Here is a 24,521-nt window from a genome sequence, read left to right on the forward strand (position 1 = left end):
CGGTTTGACAAAGAGCTGTTTATACCATAATACTCTTCACTGCAGTAGTTCTGAAACCGAGGGAGTCCTTCAGAGCCCAAGAGTTCTGCCCCTTCTGTAGCCCTGTGGGAGCCTTCTGTGTCTCCTAGATGCCTGAGTGACGGATCGATTTAACGTTTCATCGGGTGGAGCAGAGAGTGCTCGGCACTTTTTCTCATTCTGCAAGGTAGCTTTTTGTTTTGTCCCACTTTGATTGTGGCGTTTGCAGCCCGGCTGTTCCTGTGCCTACTGAAAGCCCATTTTTTTGTTTCCAGCTTGGCTCTTCTTTCCTTGCGAATCTGCTGTCTCATGGTGCCTTTTAGTTTAATTGAACTCGGTCGCTGTGGGGCTCAAGTTTCTGCTGGAAGAAGGGCTCTCGTCTCCGGCTGATAGGCTGCTGATCAAAGCCTCTGGCGAAAGCTTGCTCAGAAAAGGAATCGGTAGCAGTATTGGATGTAAATGCAAACTTGTTCTCCTTGGTTCCCTGCAGGGTTTTGGGTTGATGTAGACTTGCAGTTTTTAACGCTGGCATGTTTAGTCAGTGAGGTACAAGCCCCTTTCGGCTCAGTGAATATGGAAACGGGATTTAAAAAAATAGAATTGCAATAAACCTCGCTGTTGCAAATTCATCCCCGAACTGATGAACGAAGTAGGCATTGCAGCTTCACTCTGCTTAGTGCAGTAGATGTCTTTCTTTTTCTTGAGAGCATAATTGTATTTCACCTGTTACACCCTGTATTTGAAAGAGCCATCCCTCATGTGAGTAGGATGTAAATGCGTTCAGAAGTGAATACCTAGAAAGCTTCTACAACACCTCTGGTGCTCTGAGAGCTCTGTGCCGTAGCGTGTGCAGAAGACGTACAGCGTACATGTTAAAGACATTGGAGTGACAGCACCTGTACGCGGCAATATATGTGCATGTTAACCATTGGTTTCCCTTTGTTTGCAAACACAGTATGTATACTGACCTCTCTTTGTGTGTGTGATCACATTTAGATCAGTACGTGTATAAGAATGTCTGTGCTTTATTTGGATTGCTTTGGGTTGCGTTTTTAATGCTGGAGGTGACGGGAGAATCGTACATAAATCTGTGTGTTCAGTTTGTCTTGTTTAACACTGCGTTTTTCAGTCTGTAACGGTGTCGTTGTGTCCTGTAGCCCACGGCAGCTACACCTGACATCATGCAGTCCACATTTCGTAAACCCAAACTGAAGGTACCGAGTGTCACACTTGTGTTTGTGTGTGTGTGTGCATGTGCCTTTTAACTGGGAGCAAACCTTATATGGGTGAGTTCGTCATACGTGGGTGCAGAGTTGCTTCCAATTCCAATAAAATCGCTAGGTAACCCAGAAGATTTCTGGGACGTCGTGAGCTGTGCTGCTGGGGCTCGTCCTGCTCTGATGCTTGCGGTGTGAGCCGCATGTATGCGCTGGGTTTGACTTCGCATTGCAGAGGCAGTGCGTCGGGCTCTGGCGCAGGGAGTCGTGCTCTTGCTTTGCGCTTGCATTCATCCTGTGGACTACAGCAGCTCCTGCTCCAGGGCTCTCGTACTCCGCCTGTGATCTGTGCCAGGGCACTCCTCAGTCACGTCGGTCTCGGGCCTGGGCTCTCCCTGTGCCTTCTTCCTCCTGTTCCTCATGAGCTCTGGGTTGCCCAGATCTACTGAACCTTTCATTGAACTATTTGTGTTTAAAAATCAGTTTCAGCTCTTGAAAAGGAGGTTAGAAATTGGCATGAACCCTGTTCAGAGTTCCAACAGTTTATGATTTACGGTGGAGTTTGAGAAATGAGTCTGAGGCACCAGGACAAATACTTATTATGCAAGTGTCTGGTAGTCATTCCTGCCTGTTTATACATCATCTGATCCTTGATTTCCTTGTTTAGGAAGCTGTCTGGAAGCACCGATTGTGTACCAAGCTGAAATTTCTGCTGCAACATTTTTTAGAAATAGTTGCGCATTAAGGAGATTTTCTGAAACTGAGATCCGAGTGCAGAACCCAGTTGGAAAAAAAAGACGTGGGGCAAATAAAGGTTCAGCAAATGTAATTAATCCACAGCTCAACGGCAGTAAAAACTGATGGTTACTCTAGGAAAGGGCAACGCTGTTAGAGAGGTTTTGTAAATGAGGGTTAAAGAAAATGAGCTGATTGTGGCTGGCTGGAGAAAATCTGAGCAGGTGGTGGTAGATGATGCACTGCAGTACTGGGGAGAAATTGTGTGTGCCCTGCGATGGACTGGCGTCCTGGCCAGGGTGTGTCTTTGTGTGCCCTGCGATGGACTGGCGTCCTGGCCAGGGTGTGTCCTGCCTTGCACCGTTGCCTGCTGGGATAGACTCTGGCCCCGGCTGCCTTGTGTTGGGAAACGGACTGGACTTCGTTGTGAGAACGTGTTTCCTGGGTTTGCTCTGTGCTTGTGTTCCTTATCCAGCAGTTTGGTGTTGTTTTTCTGTGTGTGCTGCATGCGAGTGTATTTCTGCACGTGGAAACAAACTGCCTCTTGGAACTTTTTTCTTCTTTGTTTGGTCTTTGGGGAAAAGGGTTGCTTTAATATTTTTAATGTCAGGGTTTGTCAATGGAAGGATTTCTCTTCAGTCTTCAGGTTCAGCTCAAGTTTATCATTAAATGTAAGTGTGCAGTTGAGTAAAGCACCCAGTGAAATTTTGCCTTTTGCTTCTCTCTGTATTGTGAGATGCAGTGTGCTGGGAGTGTTGCAAGACGTCTGTCCCCCCTGTAGTGGGGAAGCTTGAGAAAAGTGCAGTGGTTTATTAAAAACTGATCTTTTTTCTTATGTTCTTCATGGACTTTAAAGGTTTCTTGTGCCTTCTTAATAAAAACTCGTTAAACGCCATAATGAAAGGTGTGGGAGTCCGTGGGGTTAAATTAAGCGCAGTCCAGGGTGTCCGATGGTAGACGGCCTAATTTGCTCGGCACGTGCTGTTGAAAGTGTTTAGAAATGGCTGCAGGTGCGCAGATGACCAGATAGTAGTTGCAAATACTGTAGATGAACCATCTTCTAAAACCGCCCCATCGGACGGGCAGGGGAGTGACTCAAAACACATCGGCTTCCTTGGGGACGAAGGGAGCAGGTCGGTGGGGGGAACAAGACGTTTAAGGTGTGGCCTCTCGGCAGGCAGATCCCAGCAGTCCCGTTTCCTGTTTTGCTCAGTTGCACTTCGGCCCCGGCCCCTGGAACGCGGATCGGAGGTGACCTCATCCGTTTCCTCCTGCTGCTTGGTTCTGCAGCCTGCTGGGTATTGTGGACAAGCACGGCCCTTTGCTGGCGGGTTAGAAATCCCAATCCCAGGCTGATTTATGCGTTTGGTTACGTATCGATATGAATTGATGTTACCTCAGATAATGACTCATTGTTGTTTGAATATTTTTTGGGTGGTGCAAATATCTGCTATCTATTACTTCGTTATGGCCCTCGGCTCCAGTTTACAGTGAGCGCTGATCTGCCAGGCGTACTTCAGCGGTGATCGAATTCCTCAGGGACGGGGCGGCCTCTATAAATACCGTTGTGCTGTCCTGGAATGTGGAGCATGCAGCTGTAGAAGCCTGCTGGGGGGAGTGGCTGGACAGGGGCACATCTCTTGCATGTCAGCTGATGGCTACATCCCTGGCATTGGAAGTCTCCTTTTTACTCTGAATTTATTCTTCAGCTGTAAAAGCAGTTTTTTTTGAAAAGGTCTGGCCTTTTTATTTTTGCATTAAGATCCCCCCCCCCCCCAGTCCAATTGCGGGACCTCCTCATGATGGCTAAGCATTTGGAATGCAGCGGGTGTTATTTTTGTTGTGGGTTTTCAATGAACGCAAAATGCCTGTTGAAAAAGGGAGCTGCTAGCATCGTTCATCGCCCCTCTCCACGCACACGCACGCACACAGCTCCGCGCGGCGTGGAACGCAGGGGCGGCCGGCGGGGGCGGCGGAGCGGGCGGGGCTGGGCGTGGCCGGCGGCGGAGGGGCGCGCCGCCGGGCAGAAGCTTCCAGAGCCGGCCGCGCGCTCGTTATCAGCGCGGAGGGAGGGGTCCGCGAGCCCTGTGCGAGCGGGGGGGGGGGCTCAGGCTCGCGGGGGCTCACTCTGTCTGACCGGGGTCATGACCTCCCTCGCCTTCCCGACCGCGGTGCAGGGCTTGGGCTGTAGTGGAGTGTGTAGTCAAGCCATCTTGCGAGTCCCTTTCGCTTATAGAGGCAGCAGCTGGGGGCCGAGACGTGATCCAGTCAGATCAATTTCCGAAAGCGTTGCGACTCTTTTCGTTGATTTTTGTGAGCGAGAGTCAGGTTTGTGTTGGCCGTTGGTCTCCTTGGACTGACGTCCTGATGTCTTGAGTAAGGGAGCTGCTCGGAATAGAAGAAACAAATCCGGTAGTTTAGTGCTGCCCGGCGTGTGGTTTGTCAAGAGACTTGGAATCCGCAGCTATCTGAGGGAGAGCTCGGTGTGGATCTGAGTGGCCTTATCTGGCTGCTACAGCAGCTCCGTGCTGCATGGCGATACCTCCCTGCCAGCCAGCGTGACTCTTGGCTTGTCTGTTGTTCGTTAATGATGCAGGAGGCGCTGGCACTGCGGACCGGGCACTGAGCCCCATGCCTGGCGTAGGCAGGAACACCCCATCGTCACAGGTCTGGGTCCCGTAGGCACAGGAGTGGTCTGTGAGGGTTTGCAGTTAGTCGGCAGTGCGTTTTGGAGCAGTTCGCGTGGGGAGGGGGGGGGCTGCGTGTCTCTGGGGGGTTTCTGACCTGTCGCAGGAGTGAAAATCCCAAAGGGCTTTGGTGGTTGATGAGATCTAGCAGGTTGCGGGTCAGTCAGGCCAGCAGTGCGTGAGGGGTTTTAGAGTGGGGGGTGGTCTGTCCTCCCTCTCGCCATGGCCAGCAGGAAGGCAGGGGCTCGGCTGTCCCAGCAGGGGAGGGGGAGGCCAGACGCCCGCGGCGCGGCCAGTCCTGACAGTTCCCCGTCCCTCCGGGCGTCCGCGAGAAGACAGCTGCACGACCTGGTGCCAGGAGAACAGGACTGCAGCACCTGCTTGCTTAGTGGAAACCAGCGTTTTCCTCGCGGCTTTGATGTGGTTCCAGCTGCTGTTTGAACGCAAGGCGCCGGCAGACATCTTTCATTCTCGAGTCATAGCTGGCACTTAGTCCTAACCTGACTCATCCGGAGTCCTGCTCCTCAGATCGCAGCAGTGAGATAAAGGGAGGGACTTTGACACAGTGCTGCCACGGGCCTTTCATTTCTCTGCTGCACGTTCCTGCCCTGGGTCAGGGTTCGCTGTGAAGCGTCCCAGCGTGAAGGGCGGGGCTGAGCCGGGAGCTGCAGTCGCCCTCTGGGATCTCGGCCTGCTTGGCGTCTGTCCTCGACCCGCCAGCTGTTTGTTAGCGTCTCGGCCAACAGCTGCTCCCCCTCATCTGGTGCCAGCTGGGAAAGCCATCAGGAGGGGGACAGGACAGCCGCAGGGATTCCTTTCAGCTTCATGAGAAAGAGAACCGAGATGTTGCCCGTTTCCCCTCGATCTTGTTTAGAAGGGGGGCGTTCTCGTGAGTTAGCAGTGTAGCGTGTGCCACGTGCTTGGGTCGACAGCTCGTTTGGCTTTCTGCAGGTATTCACAGTTATGGTTGTGGAAAGCAGGGTTCTTCATTTTAAATTTAAACTTCTCCGTTGTGCCGCGTGAGGCATGTCAAAACCGCTTCCGATCTAATGCGGCGTGGTGATGCACAAATACTGGAAAGGCCGCGAGACACAGTTAATAATTAGGGCTTTGGAGTTTGGGTCTGGTAAGCTTTAGGGACTGCTGGAAAGGTTATAAACAGAGCAAAATAAAACCCAGCAGGTGTGAGCAGCAGCTGAACGGTGTCCTTCTTTCCCTCCTCCCTCCCTTGTGGAGAAACCAGCTGGACACCGGTCCCTGGTCTCCAGCAGTGTTTTATCTGGGTTTTGTTTCACCTTTGGTCAAGTAGTGACCCTGATTATATTCCTAGAGGCGTATATGGCTCTCATGAAGGGCACAGTCGTTTCTCTTCTAAAGAGCAGCTCAGGGCCTGGCCTGAGTGTCGCAGTTGCCTGCGCGATGAGAGCAGCTCTGAGGGCGAGGCCCTCTGTGGGCTGAGCCGGAGACCCCTGCTGGCGAGACCCGGTACTGCGCCGGGAGCTCTGGGGGCCCCGAGTGTGACTCTCTTCCTGTGTGTGTGTGTGCGTGGGCTCAGAGGATGGACACCAGCGGCATGAAGGTGCTGGAGACGGCAGATGACATCCAGGAGCGCAGGCAGCAGGTGCTGGACCGCTACCGCCGCTTCAAGGAGCTGTCCACGCTGCGCCGGCAGAAGCTGGAGGACTCCTACCGCTTCCAGTTCTTCCGCCGCGACGCCGACGAGCTGGAGAAGTGGATCCAGGAGAAGCTGCAGATCGCCTCCGACGAGAACTACAAGGACCCCACCAACCTGCAGGTCAGGAGCCCCCGCCCCCAGGGCTCTCTCTGCGAATGGGGCCTTGAGCCCGGGAGGTTCGCGTGTGCTCTCTAGGTAGAGGCCTCTAGCGTGTCCCATGTGGCTTCCTTTGTGTGAGGGAAATGCCGCAGTCCACACCGGACCTTTCCTGTATGTCCACGGCCGTCTGGAAAAGAAAAACTGGTCTCGCTGTTGCAGCTGTGTAGCTCGCTAATTAAGACCGTGTGCTGATGGCAGTGTTCCCCCCCTTTCCAATGCCTGGGGCCCTCTCGGATCCATGGTGCCCGGAAAAAAACCCGGATTCCTGACCGTTCCGCTGTGTTTCGGGACCAAGCGGATCCCGGGTGACCCCGCGCGCGGGCGCCGCTAAAAGCGTCTTCCTCCTCTCGCGTCTCCAGGGGAAGCTGCAGAAGCACCAGGCCTTCGAGGCTGAGGTCCAGGCCAACGCCGGCGCCATCATCAAGCTGGACGAGACCGGGAGCCAGATGATCGCCGAGGGCCACTTCGCCTCCGAGATCATCCGGGTACGAGGCCGGCCGCCGGGAGCCACCGGGCCTTTCGGCTTATTTTGTTTTATTTTGAAAAGCTTTTCCTGTCACATTGGCGGTTTTTGTGGGTTTTGTAACACCACTGTCCCCCTCTGTCTGGTTCAGTCCTTCACACCCTACCGGACTGCCCAGCGGCCCATAGTAAAATCGGTCCATATCACTGCCTATATACAAGTAGGTGCCTGGGTGCTGTGGAGCTCTTCCTGTCCAGTTTCACCCCTCGCCTCTCCCTCTCCTCTGCTTCCCATCTCGAAAGTTTTGATTGCTGTGTAATTATGGATATTTGGTGCATCTGTCCTTTAAAATGTGTGGCAGTGAGTGGCCTCAGGCGTGGGTCGCTCACCAAAGCAGACGGAGGCTGAACTGTTTGTCCTCGGGGGTTGTTGCTGTTCTTCTAAAGATGGAAGAGCTCTTATTTTGTGGGCAGGGTCTGTGCATGCAGGTATTCCTGTTCTCGCTGTTTGAGACTGCCGTCGTTGGAGGGCTCGGTCTTCGTGACCGATCTCTCACTCCCAGATCTTGGATTTTGGGAAAAATACAGTATGTAAACTCATAAAGCTGAGAAGGATGGCAGACAATGATGGGGGGGAAAACCAGTTCTCAACAGCATATTGGCTTAGTAAAATTGGGCTATCGCGATCTCCAAGGCAAGTAGTAGAAAGGCTTTGAGTGCTGTGCCTCAGGCACATTAACCTGATCCCGCAGGAATGGGTGATGAAGTCAGTCTGGACACCCAGATGGGTGAGGCTCGGCGCCGGAGTGCTTCCTGGACCGGGCCTCTCCCTGCTTTCGAGGCTCGGCGCCGGAGCCCTCTCCGGACCGGGCCTCATGCCGCTCTCGGTTCCAGACCCGGCTGGAGGAGCTCCACCGTCTGTGGGACCTGCTGCTGCAGAAGACCAGGGAGAAGGGCGTGCGCCTGCTGCAGGCCCAGAAACTGGTGCAGTACCTGCGGGAGTGCGAGGACGCCCTGGACTGGATCAGCGACAAGGTGCGGCAGCTTTGGAGGGTTTTTAAAGAAGTGAATGTATATAGATATCATTTGTTTAAATATAAGTTACAGGTGTAATAAAAGATTCCGTTTTAAGGAACGGTGAAAGTGCCTCAGCATGTGTATCCCCGATCCTGGGCATAAATGTCTTCTTTCACCTGACACTGGCAGTCATGGGGGTGAGAGGCCATAGATTTTGCAGAGGGATTGTAGGGTAAATATTGGACACTGTGTTATAGCTGGAGCCTGCCTCTGTCAACCACTGGTAGATGTACAAGCCTACTTCTGGCTTTACTTTGTCGCAGACCATGTAGACCATGTCAGTTCTCCCCAGGAGCCGTCCTGTCGGTTCTGGGGACAGTTGCTCTCTTAGCGCTCTGACGGCCGCGCGTCTTTGTCTGGCAGGAGGCCATCGTGACGTCGGAGGAGCTGGGTCAGGACCTGGAGCACGTGGAGGTCCTGCAGAAGAAGTTCGAGGAGTTCCAGACTGACCTGGCCGCCCATGAGGAGCGGGTCAACGATGTCAACCAGCTGGCCGGCAAGCTCATCCAGGTACCCTGGGAGCGAGCTGCCTAGGTTCCGCAGGACTTCAGTTTTAATTGGACTGACTAGCTTGCATTGGGCTGGGCTCTTGTGTTGTATGTCTTTGGCAACAGTATGTAACTATCCTGGTTTATAAAGCCATTGTAGTGCTTCACTGCAAATCACTGCAGCCACCTGCAGGGTTAATGGTTTGTATCTCAGCTTGCAGAGTCCTCTCGCTTGCTCCTTGTGTCCGAGCTCTGGTTCCGTGAACGGATTACCCTTGGGCAGGCCCAGGGCTGTTGCGGATCCAGAGAGCGCTGGCCCAGCTGTTTTCCCTTGTTCACCATACATGTGCCCCCTCCTCCCCCGCGCAGGAGTCGCACCCCGAGGCGGAGCTGATCGTGAGGAAGCAGGACGAGGTGAACGTGGCCTGGCAGCGCCTCAAGGGCCTGGCTCAGCAGAGACAGGGGAAGCTGTTTGGGGCCGCAGAGGTGCAGCGCTTCAACAGGTGTGCTACCCCTGTTCTGGTCAGCCTGGTGAAACGGTCAGACTGGACCGATACCTGCCCAGTCCTCACACGTGCTTAATAAGTGTAGATTGAACTGCACAGGAAATGATCTGACCACTCTGTGCCGTGGAGTTTATACATCAAGTAAATAAAATATTAGGAGGACAGATTACATTTTCTAGTGTGATGTATATTTGCAGATGTGTGTTGTGAAAAAATGGTTGGGGAATGTAATTTGTATTAAAAATGGTTTTATGTGTTCTCTAAAATAATAAAAAAAGAATGGCCGGCGCTCACCTCCCTTGCCCGGCCTCTCCGCAGGGACGTGGACGAAACGATCAGCTGGATCAAGGAGAAGGAGCAGCTGATGATGTCGGATGATTTCGGGCGCGACCTGGCCAGTGTCCAGGCTCTGCTGCGCAAGCACGAGGGGCTGGAGAGGGACCTGGCCGCGCTGGAAGACAAGGTCAGTGCCCGAGGGAGCCGTCTCGCGCCTCCGCAGGCGGTCATCTTGTGCGGGACCGCTCCTCTGTCCAGGGCAGAGCCAGAGACTGGTTTAAAACTAAGTAACTTTCCAAATGAATCTCCGGCATTAAGCCTGTATTCTCCTGAGGGCACTAGCTGTCGTACAACATGGTGTTAATAACATCTCGTAAGGAAGTTCATGCACTTCCTTTCCTTTCTTTTCTTTTTCGGACTGTAGGGAGGCATGTCAGAAGTGGCTCTGTCAGAGTCCTGTGGTGTAACTGCCAGGGCTGCGGGTTGTGAGGCTGCACAGTCCTTCAGCTTGGTGACTCTCTCCCCGTCTCTCTCTCTCTGGGAGCAGGTGAACACCCTGGGGGCCGAGGCGGAGCGCCTGCAGGAGACGCACCCCCAGAACGCCTCGCAGATCCACCTGAAGAGAGACGAGCTCATCACCAACTGGGAGCAGATCCGCACGCTGGCAGCCGAGCGCCATGCCCGCCTCAATGACTCCTACAGGTAGCGTCATCTCGTCCGGAGTCGCAGGTAGCAGTTCGGGTTTTGAACTGAGGCCTCGCTCACGCCTGCCCTGGACGTGAGAATGAAATGATGGGGAAAGTCCGAGAATTGGAACAGGGCCTTACAGATGCCTGAGAGACCCAGGCATGTGCTGGGATTCGGTGCGTGGTGGAAGTTGTCCGTCTCGAGCTTTGCGCTGCCCGTTCTCCCAGGCTGCAGCGCTTCACGGCAGACTTCCGGGACCTGACCAGCTGGGTGACCGAGATGAAGGCCCTGATCAACGCCGACGAGCTGGCCAACGACGTGGCCGGAGCAGAAGCACTGCTGGACAGACACCAGGAGCACAAGGTACGTGCACGGCTGCAGGGAAGAGTTACGGTTTGCCACTGGCAAGCAACGTAGGCCTTTGTCCTGTAGCAGGACTGTCTTCCCTGTATTATGTGTCCTGTAGTTGGATTTATTCTGTCAATGAGCGCTTTCAGAATCTGTTGAACATGTTCTGCATGAAAGCACAGGAATGGGATTTAGTGACAAATGTTTTCAGTTTGGTGAGAGGGGGAAAATGCTTTCGTCGTGTTTTGTGTTTCTCTCTCATTTTAAACCAAGTTTAAATTGCAGGAACGGACCTCTTTTGTATCTGGGCATTCAACAGTTATGGTCAGGCCCTTGTTGCAGCACTGACCAGCGTTTCAGCTGTTCGGCTGAATCTCCTTGCTGCTGTCTTTCCCCAGGGAGAGATTGATGCACACGAAGACAGCTTTAAAGCCACAGATGAGGCTGGCCAGGCTCTGCTGGCCACAGGACATTATGCTTCCGATGAAGTCCGAGAGAAGGTAACGGGACATTTCACAGCACTTGCGCTATAAAGAAGACGTACTAGCCTCATAGTAAATACCTTTTGTATGAATCGGTGTTATCTAGCTGTGGTAGATGCACTATCTTCTGCAAATATCAAGCCATTTGCTCACGTTGTAATATTTACACTTTATATTTATTAAAAGCAATCATGGTAATAGTAGACTGTACTGTAGACTGGCCCAAGTATGTTGCTTGAGAGTTTATGATTACAAGATTAAGCAGGTCTAGTGTCCCGATGCATACGAGTTGAGTAAAACCAATTATTTTGGCCATATTAATGAGAATACAAAGAACTCATTAGCTGCCTTGGAAGCATGATTTAATCCAGTTACCTCCTGTTGAAGTAGTCCATATCCAGCCTGGAGATGGGTGGGATTGTGATGTTCCTCAGCCCGCACTGTGCTGCTCTGCTCATGGTGTGTGTGTGGGGTGTGTCTCTGCAGCTGGGCATCCTGGCGGAGGAGAAGGATTCTCTCCTGGAGCTCTGGGAGCTGCGCAGGCAGCAGTACGAGCAGTGCATGGACCTGCAGCTCTTCTACAGGGACACAGAGCAGGTGGACAACTGGATGAGCAAGCAGGAGGTGAGCTGGACAAACATCCCGGCTCCGCTTACACTGACCAAGAGGTGTCTGTTTGAAACTGACCGCTGGTGCCTTCTGCCCTTTTCGAGTCCTGTTAACATCCTGGTGGTTTTGTCCCAAAGTATAGATTTTTTCAAGCAAGACAGACCTCTGCAAAGCAAATGGTTTATTTCTGCAACTGCATATATGATTTTATAAAAGCAGTTCTGATATTATTTTACTAATGCACAGAGAAAGTTCCGATCCTTCACCAAAGAGCTGTAGGACACTGTGTGAATTGTTGCGTGTTCCTGTTTTCTCAATGAAGGCGTTCCTGCTGAATGAAGACCTCGGTGATTCTCTGGACAGTGTGGAAGCCCTGCTGAAGAAACACGAGGATTTTGAGAAATCCCTCAGTGCCCAGGAGGAGAAGATCACCGTGAGAATTTCTCATTCTTCACTGTTATATGTTCATGTGTTTTTGACAGTCATCATACTAACACAACGATGGGTTTGTTCCAGGCGTCAAAGCATCACTGTTTTTTAGGGAAAATAATCTGTGTGTTTGTGTACACAAATGCTAGTGGAGAATTTGGTTAACACATGCAGTGTACGTGACACGCCTTTGTTCCTGGAAGCGCTCCGGTATGGTGTTTTGTTATTCTGGTCCATTTTGAGTCCCGGTGTGCTGACTCTGAAGATGACCATTCCAGTCCCTTCGTGTGGACCCGTTTTCTATGGCACTGCTTGCGAGTCTTTTTCTTTTTCTTTTTCTTTCCTTTGCAATGTTTAGGCTTTGGATGAGTTTGCTACCAAGCTGATTCAGAACAACCACTACGCCAAGGAGGACGTGGCGACGCGCCGAGATGCGGTAAGCGGCCGCGTGGATTTTAAAGACCTCAACGCGCCTTCCCCCCGCCGCGCTGCAGCCTTGTCCAAACTAGCGTCCTCATGCGTCTTGCGGTTGTGCGCTGTCCATCGCACAGGAGTGATGGACGTTTCCTGAAATTACTAATTTGGTTACTTAGTGCATTCAGAGGCACGTTGCGCAACTTTTCTGTCCTTGTGTACTCCTCGTTTCTATTGAAAGAGCGAAGGGACAGGCAGCGTTTTTTGATGGAGCCCGTCTTGATTTGACCGAGGTGTTATCGAGGCTGGTCAGTTTTAGCTGGGCGGCGGGCGTGTGCGGTACCCTGCTGTGAGTGTTGGGCTGACGGCCCGTCTCCCTGTGCCCCCGCGCAGCTCCTGAGCCGCCGCAACGCCCTGCACGAGCGCGCCCAGTCGCGCCGCGCCGCCCTGGAGGACTCCTTCCACCTGCAGCAGTTCTTCCGCGACTCGGACGAGCTCAAGAGCTGGGTCAACGAGAAGATGAAGACGGCCACCGACGAGGCCTACAAGGCAAGCTCCGCCGAAGGCCCTCGTCTCCCCTTCCGTCGCCTGAAATATCCTTGTACCCTCCTCTTAGCATGTTTTCGGAGGTGTCGGCACTGATGACCACATGCACTTCAACCCTCAAAACCAGAAAGGGGGATTATTAAACTGGGGGGCCTGTTTGCACGGCACTTTTGCAGAGTTCAAGAAAGCAATGCTGCACAAATGCACGCCATTGATGGTGTCAGAACTAGAAGGTATTGGGGGAATTCCGTAACCCTGCCGGAAACACTTTGTTGTAATTAATGGCTTCATGCCTCTCTCTGTCGTGCTGCCTGCTGCTTTCAGGACCCCTCCAACCTCCAGGGCAAAGTGCAGAAGCACCAGGCCTTTGAAGCCGAGCTCTCGGCCAATCAGAGCCGCGTCGACGCCCTGCAGAAAGCGGGACAGGAGCTGATCAACGCCGATCACTACGCCTCCGGCGAGGTGTCGGGGCGCATGGAGGAAGTCAGCGCTCTCTGGAAGAAGCTCCTGGAGGCCACGGAGCTCAAAGGTGAGCCGTCCCGCGGTCTGCTGACCGGAAGAGATGTGGAGTCTTTCTGAATAGAGATGTGCTGCTTTCTGGAAGGCCTCATGGGCTGTACCCCACGGCTGGCGTCAGGCCTTTGTACGAACATTTGTAATTTTGGGGGGGGGGGGGTTGGCACATTGTAGTTTAATCCAGTTGCCTGTCATGTTCTTTTTGTTGAAAGTACAGAACGGATTTGAATTCCGTCAGCGTCTTGCAGTTTGGGTTCTGTTGTCTATAACCGTAAATAAATCGACGTTTAAGAACCGGCCCTTCACTCCCCCGCCAGGAATCAAGCTGCGCGAAGCCAACCAGCAGCAGCAGTTCAACCGCAACGTGGAGGACATCGAGCTGTGGCTGTACGAGGTGGAGGGTCACCTGTCCTCCGACGACTACGGCAAAGATCTGACCAGCGTGCAGAACCTGCAGAAGAAACACGCCCTGCTAGAGGCCGACGTCACGGCTCACCAGGTGCCTCCTCTTCCTGTTCTTGTTTTCCCCTGGGATGGCAACGTCGGGCTGCAGCATCTAACGCGTAGCCCTTCTCTTAACAGGACCGCATCGACGGCATCACCATCCAGGCACGCCAGTTCCAGGAGGCGGGTCATTTCGACGCCGATAACATTCGGAAGAAACAGGAGGCCCTCGTTTCCCGCTACGCGGCCCTGAAGGACCCCATGGTGGCCCGCAAGCAGAAGCTCTCGGACTCCCTGCGCCTGCAGCAGCTTTTCCGGGACGTCGAGGATGAGGAAACTTGGATCCGTGAAAAAGAGCCCATCGCGTCGTCCACCAACAGGGGTCAGTAGTGAGCACTGGGCCTGGGGTTCACGAGTTCTGGCTGCAGCTTCTCCAGGGCTTCACTACTAAACCCTCAAAATTTCATAAAAACTTTTCCTCCCCCCCTAGGCAAAGATCTCATCGGTGTCCAGAACCTGCTCAAGAAGCACCAGGCTCTGCAGGCCGAGATCGCCGGACACGAGCCCCGGATCAAAGCCGTCACGCAGAAGGGGCAGACCATGGTGGAGGAGGGTAAGAGCCACAGAACCGCAGAGCCGCTGCGCTGTGGTCCCTCGCTTGGACTTGAATTCGCGAAATCACATGCAGAAATCGGTCCCGTGGAGCCAACTCTTTTCTGTGTCCCAGACCACAGCTGGGAAAAACGCCCGATCCGTTGTAGAATTGTGCAAATAGTACCAGAAACGTTTATTTCCATCTCTGAAAAATGTCAGGCTCTACGTTCAGGACCCTCGGGTGATTTTGAATCCCTGTCGTTCCCTGTATGAAGTGTGTAGTTCTTCTTGCACGTGCGATGCTTTAGGGTTAAATAAAAACCCACTCGAACCCTCGCGCCTGACGGCGTTTCGTCCGCTTTCCCAGGCCACTTCGCTGGGGACGAGGTGAAGGCGAAGCTGGACGAGCTGAACGGCCGCTGGGAGGCGCTCAAGGGGAAGGCGTCCCAGCGCAGGCAGGACCTGGAGGACTCCCTGCAGGCCCAGCAGTACTTCGCCGACGCCAACGAGGCCGAGTCCTGGATGAGGGAGAAGGAGCCCATCGTGGGCAGCACTGACTACGGCAAGGACGAGGACTCGGCCGAGGTGAGCCGTGGGGGGGGGAGCGAGAAGGGAGCCGAGGGACAGCGGCTATTAGCGGGGCTGAAGAGGAACGGCCCAGCACTCGCCATTTTAGTCAAGGGAGTTCCGAAACATTGGAGTGGTAACAAATAAAATTCACAGCAAACTGGTAAAATGAAGGTATTGTAATGTGAAATGAATCTGCCTCACTTCACGTCTTCAAAGGCTCACTCCAAAGTGCAGGAGCGTCTCGCAGGTGGCAGGAACGATCCAGAGAGCTAGACACCCCCCGTCTCCCTTTACCAAACCTCCTCCGCCAAACGTAGGAAAGAGAAGGAGTGAGGACAAGGTTGCAGCTTGTATCCTGCAGTGTGTGTCCGGTACTTCATGCCAGAATAACGACTAGACGTCAGTTTCACACTTGTCTCGTGGAGCTGCGAGAGCAGTCGAGGGGTCAGCTCGTTGTGTTGTTGGCAGCTGCTAAAAGTCCCATAGTGTTACTGAAAATGATGGGAAAAGTGAGGAGTGCTGCTCATTGGCTGGGCTGAGGAGGGAAGGCTGTAGAGGTGATCTGGGGGTTATTTGTCTTGGAGTGGAGTAAAGGCAGTAAACTCTAGGAAAGGTCAGCTTGATGGGGGTTTGAGGAGGGGTCAGGAGGGAGTGGAGGTGAGGGGGGGGGTGGTAGTTCATGCAGCCTGCAAAGCGCAGGAATGAGCGCGAGTTTGCGATCGGAGCGATTGGGTCGGCCGCCGAAAGCCCAGCTCACGTTCGCCCCTTGCCCCGCAGGCTCTCCTCAAGAAGCACGAGGCGCTGACGTCGGACCTGAGCGCCTACGGGAGCAGCATTCAGGCCCTGAAGGAGCAGGCGCAGTCCTGCAGGGTAAGACCAGAAATGCTCTCCTCTTCTTGGGCTCTAGGAAGGCAGAGCAAGTGGGGAAATGGCCAGTCGGGGGCAGTAATGAAAGATAACATTTGTTAGAAGTATTAGAAGGTAAAGTGTCACGCCCATGTTGTGTTTTAAACAAATGCAATGAGACCGTGTGTAGACCTTTCTCTTTATAATGTTGGCATCGCTGCCATGCTTGGTTTTGAATGTGGGGGTCCAGGCTGAAGGGTCCGAAGCTTACTGGAGTTTAAGGGGCGATGGGTGTGGGCAGAGACCCTCTCGGGGTCAGTACCGAAGAGGCATTGCTCTGCGGCTCCGCTCCTTGCCTTGAGCACCCCGTCTGTTCCCATCCGAAACAGCAACAAGTGGCGCCCACCGACGACGAGACGGGGAAGGAGCTGGTGCTGGCGCTGTACGACTACCAGGAGAAGAGCCCCCGTGAGGTCACCATGAAGAAGGGGGACATCCTCACTCTGCTCAACAGCACCAACAAGGTACCGCGCCCCCCCCCCTCCCGGCCGCGTGCCCCCGAGACCCCCCCAGGCCGGGAGGCTGATGATCTGCCCGTCCCCTCCCCGCAGGACTGGTGGAAGGTGGAGGTGAACGACCGCCAGGGCTTCGTCCCGGCCGCCTACGTGAAGAAGCTGGATCCCACCCAGTCCAGCTCGCGGGAGAACCTGCTGGAGGAGCAGGGCAGCATCTCGCTGCGCCAGGAGCAGATCGAGAGCCAGTAAGGGAGACCCGGCGCTTTCCCCGGGGGCCGCCGGCGTCCGAGAGCTTCCCGAGTCCCTCCGGCGCGGCCTTGCCGCGTTCCCGGCGCTCGCCGTTCCAGTTCTGCGCGGTTTTGCGAGGGCCGAGGGAGTCCGATGAGTTCAGATACATTAGTGTAGCAACGAATAGGACTCAAAGCGTGTTAAAATTAAGGTATTTTAGTGTCAGACGGATTCATTAATCTCTCTTCACATCTAACTCCGAAGTGCGGTAGTGTCTCGCAGCTGCCCGCGCGGAGAGGCGCGGTCCCTCTCTGTGTGCTTGGGAAGTGGCGTTTGCTTTCACGGCAGGCAGGTGTGGTATGCCTAACTCCCTAACCCTCTCCGGCTGCTCCCGTTTCTCCTGTCTAGCTCCGCTCCACCCCGCGAGACCTCCCGCTCTCTGGGTCCTTGCTTCTGCTCTCTCTGGTGCTTGGCTCTTCTCTGAACCACTAATGCCCGCATGCCTCTGCTGTGCTTTCCCTCTGTCTGTGCAGGACTCTCGTTACTAAGGAGGCCGGCAGCGTTTCTCTCCGCATGAAACAGGTGGAGGAACTGTGAGTAAGACCTGTCTGCCGCCCCATGCGGTCTCGATCAGCCCAGCTCATTCACTTTTTCCCCTCAGCTGCCTGTGCTTCCTCTGCATAGCGCTTCTATCATCACCTGAATAGAAGCCGTCTGATCTCTGTCTCGGTGTCTGTTGTGTTGGGTTTTTTGTTCATGTGAGTTTGGAATAGGATTGATGTGCATTTTATTTTATTTCTGTGTGTAGACCCCCCTCTCTCGGGCCACTGGGGGACGTGTTCAGTAGTTTAATAAACTGTCACTGGTTGGTTCTTGTGTGTAGTTAAGCCACTGGGTGTTAAATTCTGAGCTTTGGGGAAAAAAACTGGAAATATAGGAATTGAGTTCTTTGCTTCCTTATTTCAAGCCGTTGTGGTGGTATTTCTGTGCTTATATGCAGTACTTCCTTCTCAGTAAACCACCACCAGTCTAAGTGAATGGTCTCCAGCCCTCGGCCTGGAGAACGCCAGTCCAGCAGGTTTAATAGATTCCTGTTTTCTGAAAATTTTGAAGTTTCTCGGATCATTTAAGCAGGAGGCTTGCTAAATTAAGAGTTTGTCCTATACGCTCTCTGAATTTCTTATTTGCTAAGGACACCTGTGAGAACTTAATCTCAACAGATTACCTGATTAAACAATCAGTGTCCCGATTAAACAAGTGTCCTCAGGTTTTAGACGCAGATGACCTATAAAACTAACTGGGCTGGGTTTCTCTGTGACCAGGACTGGAGAACTGATTTAAACGAATGGCCTCGTTTTCTGAAGCCTTTGGAAGAGTTCACTACAGAGTCCTTTACTGTTGAGGAAGAGGGCTCTGTTGTTAATAGCTGCTGGAACAGCCGTGCAAGCCTGGAAAACGCAAAGCAGGTTGTGCAGGAACCAACAGCTACACGCTTCATCGCTCATTCATTGCCATTTTTTAAGTTGTTAATTTGCTAAATTTTCCGTTGCTAGATTTTTTTTTTTCCAGTGTGTTTTGTGGGTGACTTTCTTACGGTGGTGTTCTGAAGCCGTTTAAATCCGATCGCAGCCCTGCCTGTTCATGAATAGGCTAGGTAGGATCAGACGTTTAAGCCATGTGCAAAATATTGTAAACGCGAGCCTCTTGAAATGAAGCGTTAGCTTGATTGATCTTTTATAGATATTGAAAATGCAAATACCTGAGCATCAGAAGATGTGTGATGGGTTAACGTGTTCAGTAACCCCACACACACCCAAGCTTGAGAGATAAAACGAAGCAGTTCACAGCCGTTTCTGTAACTGCTTCACCGCTCATTAATAGACAACGACTGCTTTACATTTAGCCTGACCGCCAGGGGTCAGAAATAGGAAGCAACCGGCTGTTGACCAAGGTGGCTTGAGCAAAACGAGCACCTCCTTGGCGTACCGATCCTGCCGAGTCCCTGCATGACGAGGGCGCGGTGCCGCTGGCCTGCAGGTGTGCCAGCCCCCTGAGCCCGCCTTCCCCCGCCCTGCAGGTACAGCGCCCTGCTGGAGCTGGGCGAGAGGCGCAAGGACATGCTGGAGAAGAGCTGCAAGAAGTTCATGCTGTTCCGCGAGGCCAACGAGCTGCAGCAGTGGATCCACGAGAAGGAGGGGGCGCTGCACACCGAGGAGGTGGGCTCGGACCTGGAGCAGGTGGAGGTCCTGCAGAAGAAGTTCGATGACTTCCAGAAGGTAGACGCATCTCTTTCCACTGGAGGGCGGGGGGGGGGGTCGAACGTCACCCGATTCTTTTTCTGTTCGCACCTGGGGCCCCACGTCTCCATGACGGACCTGTTCTCATCGACTCTGCCTGGTGATTTGTAACGGAGGATCCCAAACTTCTTAAATGTGAATTTCCTGCTGTCTCCCCGTCATTCCCAGTGTCTAAACTGGGATTCGCGTTGTTATGCTCGTGCCGTGAGTAAGTGGTCTTCGTGCTCTTGTCTCGGTATTGCTGTGGTGTGGCGGGGACGCGTGCTGTACACAGGGATGGCTTTGCAGTGTGCAAACGGGAGCCTGACACCGCACTCTGTTCTGCAGGACCTGAAAGCCAACGAGTCCCGCCTGCGGGACATCAACAAGGTGGCGACGGAGCTGGAGTCCGAGGGGCTGATGGCGGACGACGGGGCGGTTGTGGCTCAGACGCAGGTGAGCTCAGGCAGGCAGTGAACCCCCGGACGGAGATTTTTCTCCCTCCCTGATTAAGACTTGGCACGTTTTGTCCTGGATCTGTTTTAGCACGTCTTTATCGTTTGCTTCATGTTTCGGGAGGAAACATGAGCCTGTTTAGGCTCTAAAGATTCCTCAAATCCCTTTCCTGACAGGAGGCTTTGGGATCGGCAAGGGATGAAGCCGACTCGAAAACCGCCTCGCCTTGGAAGGTAAGACGCGCTTGTCTCCTGCTCTCCATTAAAGGTCTGACTTGGCTAAGCAGGCCTAGTCATCTTTTAACATTTAAAACCATTCTTTCGCCATCAACTTGCATATTCTTCCATTTCAAGACCATTGCATGAACTCTCACCCGACAGCACGATCTTACAAATGATGATGATGGTGATGTGTGAATCATGCTGGAAAGATTGTAGTCATCAGCCATTTCCAAAGTCATACTCTAGTTTTGTGCCACGGAAACCCTAATGATCGTGAGCTAAGCTATGACCTGCATGATCCTATAGCTGAAGACTTCTATTAATTTAGATAACACCCCTTTTCCAAACGCAGAACATTAAACAGGTGTAATGTGAAAATGCTTAGGTTTGGGTAGAAGGAAGTGCATTGTGTTTTTAGTGTTTTTAGTTGATTTTTGAGTTGCAATAGCTAGAAGATCTAAACATTTTACTCAATACTCTGTGTTCTGTAATTTTTTAATCAAAGCATTATTTTGAAATCTGGAAAATTCACCCTTGGAGTTTGCTATAGACTTTGTTCCACAGTGGGTTTTTATCCAAACTGGAAATTTTTCACTTCTTCCTAAAACCCTCTCCCAGTATCATACATGACTGCCTTTCTTCATTTCCATTTCATCTTTCTCCAGTGGGTAACACTGTTCAGGGCTGGATTTAGAGGGTTTTACCGTTTGATTCAGCAAAATGTATCTAATTTGAATATAATTACAAATTAATTTTGGATATAGTACCAGATGGGCAAAATCATCTGTAATGAAACGTTATGGATAATTTTGCCAGGATTGATATCTCAAGTATTTATCAATACGCCACTATAGTCTCTTTTTTTTCCCCCAAAGCCTTAATCCTCAGTCCTGCACAGATCTTCATTTATAACATTATTCATTGCATGCTTCTACGTATCGGGTGGTGGGATCTTCATCTACACTGATGACAGATGTCTAAACACATCGTGCTCTCAGAGCACCTGTAGTGAATCTTCTGATTGGTCTGGTTTTTTGTTTCCCCTCTTCTCTGTCTGCTCTTATTTGGATGTAGTCTATACGCTTGACGGTACAAACGGTGACTAGCTTTAATACCATCAAGGTAAGAGTCCCCTGCCCCCTGTCCTGTATCCTCTGTCTGCTCAAGACCCCTTCCCTTCCTCGTCTCTCCTTAACATGCGCTCCGCATGAAGGCGAATGCATCCACTTCCCTTCTTCGCTCGTGTGTTCTTCCATCTCATTCCCGGTGTGCTCCCAGCTTCTGCGCCTCCCGCACGGAGATGCGTGCCGGGGGGGCATGGTGCCCACCTGGCCTGTTCACTCATTAGTGGCTGGTAGACCCCATCCAGATGTGTCGGGTCTGGGAGAACACCAGGGTGGCAGCTGCAGCAGCCTGCTGTGCTCCACAGGGGTTTATTCCCTCGGTCCTGTTGGCCCACTGACCGCCCGCAGGATTGTGGTGACGTGTTAGTGGGACCACAGCGTCTGCAGTGTGATGCACGCTTGCCTCTGCAGGCACGGACTGCTCTCGCTGTGCCACTCGGACTATTTCCAAAATAATTAATAATTACGAAATGGATTGATCCAAATTGTTCCGTTTTTTTGTCTAAAGTCGAAGACTAACAACTCGGTTCTAAGGGTGGGTAAATTACTATACTGGTTCTCATATTGCCACAAAATGTTGTCCATCTGCCTCATTGCATTAACCTGCTGAGACCCATTCCCCCTCCTGCACACCTGTGTGTCGTTCTCCTCTGGCAGTCCCGGCTTACTGTCTCGTCTCCTGTGGTGTTGTCGCCCTTCGGTCACCGTCGTTGATTTCCCGCTGAAAAACCGTGCGTGTGCCTTTTCGTTTTTGTTTGCAAATGAATAACCCTCATCTGTACAGACGGGTTTGCCCGTCTCACTCCTAGAAATCGGGGTACCACCAGCAATGGTCTCATTCAGAACTAAAAACTTCATTCAAAGGCTGCAAAGGGGAATTTAAGATGGGCACTTGGTAAAGATATCTTTTTAAAAATCGCATTTAGTCGTGCAGTTTGTCAGCTTCGCTCCGTCACAACTGCCCGAACCCTAATAGCCAATAGGGTGGATCCCTGGGGCTTCAGCGTACCCCTGGGGGCTTGCTGACTGCCTGTAACCCCACCTCGTCTCCTTTTCCCCTCCCTCTCAGGAGCTGAACGAGCGCTGGAGGTCCCTACAGCAGCTGGCGGAGGAGAGGAGCAACCTGCTGGGCAGCGCCCACGAGGTGCAGCGCTTCCACAGGTGCCACGCGGACGCCCCTCCGTTTCTCCTGCAGCCCTCTGCTGCTGCGTCTTTAAACTGACTCGCTCTCGCCTTCAGCCTGCTACGTTTTTAATGGAAAAGCTTAAACCCTTACGGGCTTCGTTACCATTTTTAAAATGTATAAATCTTTGTTTTCTTTCCCCATTTAGTGGCGTAGATGCATTTGCTTAGTGGTAATTTCTCTGATGCATCTATTGTTTTAAAATGTTCCTGCCGGCTAAAAAATGAGCAAGCGCGGCCTTCCCTTCGTTAGTTCCTCTGGTTCCTGCCCTCTTGCAGGCTAAATTTGTCCGCCGTATTTGTTAGTCCGGCCTGGAGTGTCCTGGCTCTTGTCGCGGTCCGCTAACGCGCGCTCACTGTCCAGGGACGCCGACGAGACCAAGGAGTGGATCGAGGAGAAGAACCAGGCGCTGAACACCGACAACTACGGTCACGATCTGGCCAGCGTGCAGGCCCTGCAGCGCAAGCACGAGGGCTTCGAGAGGGACCTGGCCGCGCTCGGAGACAAGGTAACGCCTGGACCGCCGCTGGCGACAGGGGCCCAATGTAGCCTGGCTCTGGGGACGGGGTCCCTTTTTCTGGACCGCGGCAGGGACACTCCTGCCAAGAGGTAGCTCCAGTCCAGGCGTCCCACAGCAGCAGGAGGGGCTCCGGGTGGGCTGGCTGACGTTTCCAGCAGTAAACCGTTGGAAAGCTGATGGTTCAGCACTGGGGGCTTCTGTATTTGCCCCCCCCTTGGCTTCATTGGATCCAGTCCTGTTGTACAGTTACTGTGATGGAACTCTCTACCTTTCAGGTCTGTAGCTCCGAGATCCAGCTGAGTGGTAGTTCCATCGTAGCGGACTCTCTTGAGGATCCTTTGATAAAAACCTGGGATCGGTTTCCACATTCCACATCCGGAATGATGTGAATTTTTTTATTTATTTACTAAAATAGAGGAATATTATTCCTAATGGAATTGTTATTATCCAGTGCCTGTGTCTGTGTGTGCCCTGGGATGGACTGGTGTCCCACCCAGGGTGTGGCCTGCCTTGGCGCCTGTGGCCTGCTGGGATAGGCTCCAGCTCCCCCGCAGCCCTGAATTGGAGAAAGTTGTTAGCAGACGGAGGGATGGACTTCACTAGGCCCAGGGGCTGAGGATAGCCTGACCTTCCACGGCTCCGTTCTGGGCGGCATGGTGACCGCAGGTGAAATGCACACGATTTCAACACCCCGCGCTGTGGCGTCGCCGTGCAGGTGAACTCCCTGGGGGAAACGGCCGAGCGGCTGATCCAGTCCCACCCGGAGGCCGTCGACGACATCCAGGAGAAGTGCACGGAGCTGAACCAGGCCTGGACCAGCTTGGTGGGCCGCGCGGACCAGCGCAAGGAGAAACTGGGCGATTCCCACGACCTGCAGCGCTTCCTCAGCGACTTCAGGTAACGGGGGGTGACCGGGGCACAGGCCAGCCGGATTAACGCAGTCCCCCAGGAGGAGAAACGTGCCTTGTTCGGGAAGCAGAGCGCAGAGCCAAGAGTCGAAGCAGGTTCTGAAAGCTCCTGGTGCATGATTGTGGTCCACCCACACACACACACGTAATGGAGTGTATGCTCAACTGTTTTGAGCACATGCTCCGTGACCTCACAAAGATTTGTGTTCTTGCGTCTTGTGAAACTGTGCTAATCTGTGCTGGAAGAGCGCAGCGGCTGAGCAGCACTGTTGTTTATCTTCCTCTTCAGGGACCTGATGTCCTGGATCAATGGAATCCGTGGACTGGTGTCGTCGGAAGAGCTGGCCAAGGACGTGACGGGGGCTGAGGCTCTGCTGGAGAGACACCAGGTACTGCAGCCCAGCGCAGCTCTCAGCCTGTGGCCACTGATCGGAGTCGAATACAGGGCAGGCCTGGACGGGGATACGCCCTAAACGGCACACTATAAATGCTTCTGCATTCTTCTGTTTCTTTCATTTCATTCAATGAAAAGTTATTTTCATTTTTCCAACCACCTGTCTTCTGTGATAAAGATTTTAGGCTCTGAATTAGTTCCGATAAACACACTTCAGCTGTATATTATCGATCTGGCTCCCCTTTGAGCCTTTCTTCTTCTGTTTTTGCAAATGGAACAAAAGGCTTTTTTTCTACAATGTTGAAATTCCTGCCGATGTGGTGGAATTCCTTCGCTGCTAAGGTCCTGCTCTTTGTTCCCGGCTGTGTGCAGGAGCACCGCACCGAAATCGACGCCCGGGTCGGCACCTTCCAGGCCTTCGAGCAGTTCGGGCAGCAGCTGCTGGCCCGCGGGCACTACGCCAGCCCCGAGATCAAGGAGAAGCTGGAGCTCCTGGACCATGAGCGGGCGGACCTGGAGAAGGCCTGGGTGCAGCGCAGGATGATGCTGGACCAGTGCCTGGAGCTGCAGGTACAGCCTCGTCCTCTATGGCTCTGGCCCGGCCAGGCCTCTCCTCTCACACCTCCTACACCGCGGCCCCTCCTCCCTGCCTCTGGCCCGGCCAGGCCTCTCCTCTCACACCTCCTACACCGCGGCCCCTCCTCCCTGCCTCTGGCCCGGCCAGGCCTCTCCTCTCACACCTCCTACACCGCGGCCCCTCCTCCCTGCCTCTGGCCCGGCCAGGCCTCTCCTCTCACACCTCCTACACCGCGGCCCCTCCTCCCTGCCTCTGGCCCGGCCAGCCCTCTCCTCGCGAGTTTGTGACAACTTTGCAACTTATAGTACTTTCACAAAGTTACCAATTTTGTCCT

General features: G+C 53.1%; 1 protein-coding gene across 11 annotated transcripts in view; it reads left to right on the forward strand.

Moving 5' to 3' along the window:
- sptan1 (spectrin alpha, non-erythrocytic 1) overlaps positions 1–24,521 on the forward strand; it is a 42,881-nt gene that overhangs the window by 2,361 nt on the left and 15,999 nt on the right. For 3 of the 11 annotated variants that reach the window (XM_088615368.1, XM_088615370.1, XM_088615369.1), the window contains exons 1-32: positions 4,371–4,637; positions 6,213–6,452; positions 6,851–6,976; positions 7,848–7,988; positions 8,394–8,540; positions 8,888–9,021; positions 9,343–9,487; positions 9,848–10,002; positions 10,215–10,350; positions 10,734–10,835; positions 11,304–11,441; positions 11,749–11,859; positions 12,214–12,291; positions 12,663–12,818; positions 13,140–13,344; positions 13,649–13,830; positions 13,914–14,157; positions 14,266–14,388; positions 14,737–14,954; positions 15,717–15,809; positions 16,175–16,309; positions 16,397–16,545; positions 17,062–17,121; positions 18,606–18,804; positions 19,153–19,260; positions 19,437–19,493; positions 20,556–20,603; positions 21,675–21,766; positions 22,152–22,296; positions 23,024–23,205; positions 23,506–23,605; positions 23,983–24,180. In XM_088615368.1, the coding sequence (XP_088471494.1) occupies positions 4,602–4,637; positions 6,213–6,452; positions 6,851–6,976; positions 7,848–7,988; positions 8,394–8,540; positions 8,888–9,021; positions 9,343–9,487; positions 9,848–10,002; positions 10,215–10,350; positions 10,734–10,835; positions 11,304–11,441; positions 11,749–11,859; positions 12,214–12,291; positions 12,663–12,818; positions 13,140–13,344; positions 13,649–13,830; positions 13,914–14,157; positions 14,266–14,388; positions 14,737–14,954; positions 15,717–15,809; positions 16,175–16,309; positions 16,397–16,545; positions 17,062–17,121; positions 18,606–18,804; positions 19,153–19,260; positions 19,437–19,493; positions 20,556–20,603; positions 21,675–21,766; positions 22,152–22,296; positions 23,024–23,205; positions 23,506–23,605; positions 23,983–24,180 (4,383 nt within the window). In that variant the 5' untranslated portion in view covers positions 4,371–4,601. Of the gene's footprint in view, positions 1–1,175; positions 1,233–4,369; positions 4,638–6,212; positions 6,453–6,850; positions 6,977–7,847; positions 7,989–8,393; positions 8,541–8,887; positions 9,022–9,342; positions 9,488–9,847; positions 10,003–10,214; positions 10,351–10,733; positions 10,836–11,303; positions 11,442–11,748; positions 11,860–12,213; positions 12,292–12,662; positions 12,819–13,139; positions 13,345–13,648; positions 13,831–13,913; positions 14,158–14,265; positions 14,389–14,736; positions 14,955–15,716; positions 15,810–16,174; positions 16,310–16,396; positions 16,546–17,061; positions 17,122–18,605; positions 18,805–19,152; positions 19,261–19,436; positions 19,494–20,555; positions 20,604–21,674; positions 21,767–22,151; positions 22,297–23,023; positions 23,206–23,505; positions 23,606–23,982; positions 24,181–24,521 lie in introns of those variants that run through there. The other 8 variants (XM_088615362.1, XM_088615364.1, XM_088615363.1 and 5 more) reach the window with 7 other exon arrangements.

The sequence above is a fragment of the Lepisosteus platostomus genome, chromosome 21 (genome assembly GCF_059453375.1).
Source record: "Lepisosteus platostomus isolate fLepPlt1 chromosome 21, fLepPlt1.hap1, whole genome shotgun sequence".
In the NCBI taxonomy this organism is placed as follows: Eukaryota; Metazoa; Chordata; class Actinopteri; order Semionotiformes; family Lepisosteidae; genus Lepisosteus; species Lepisosteus platostomus.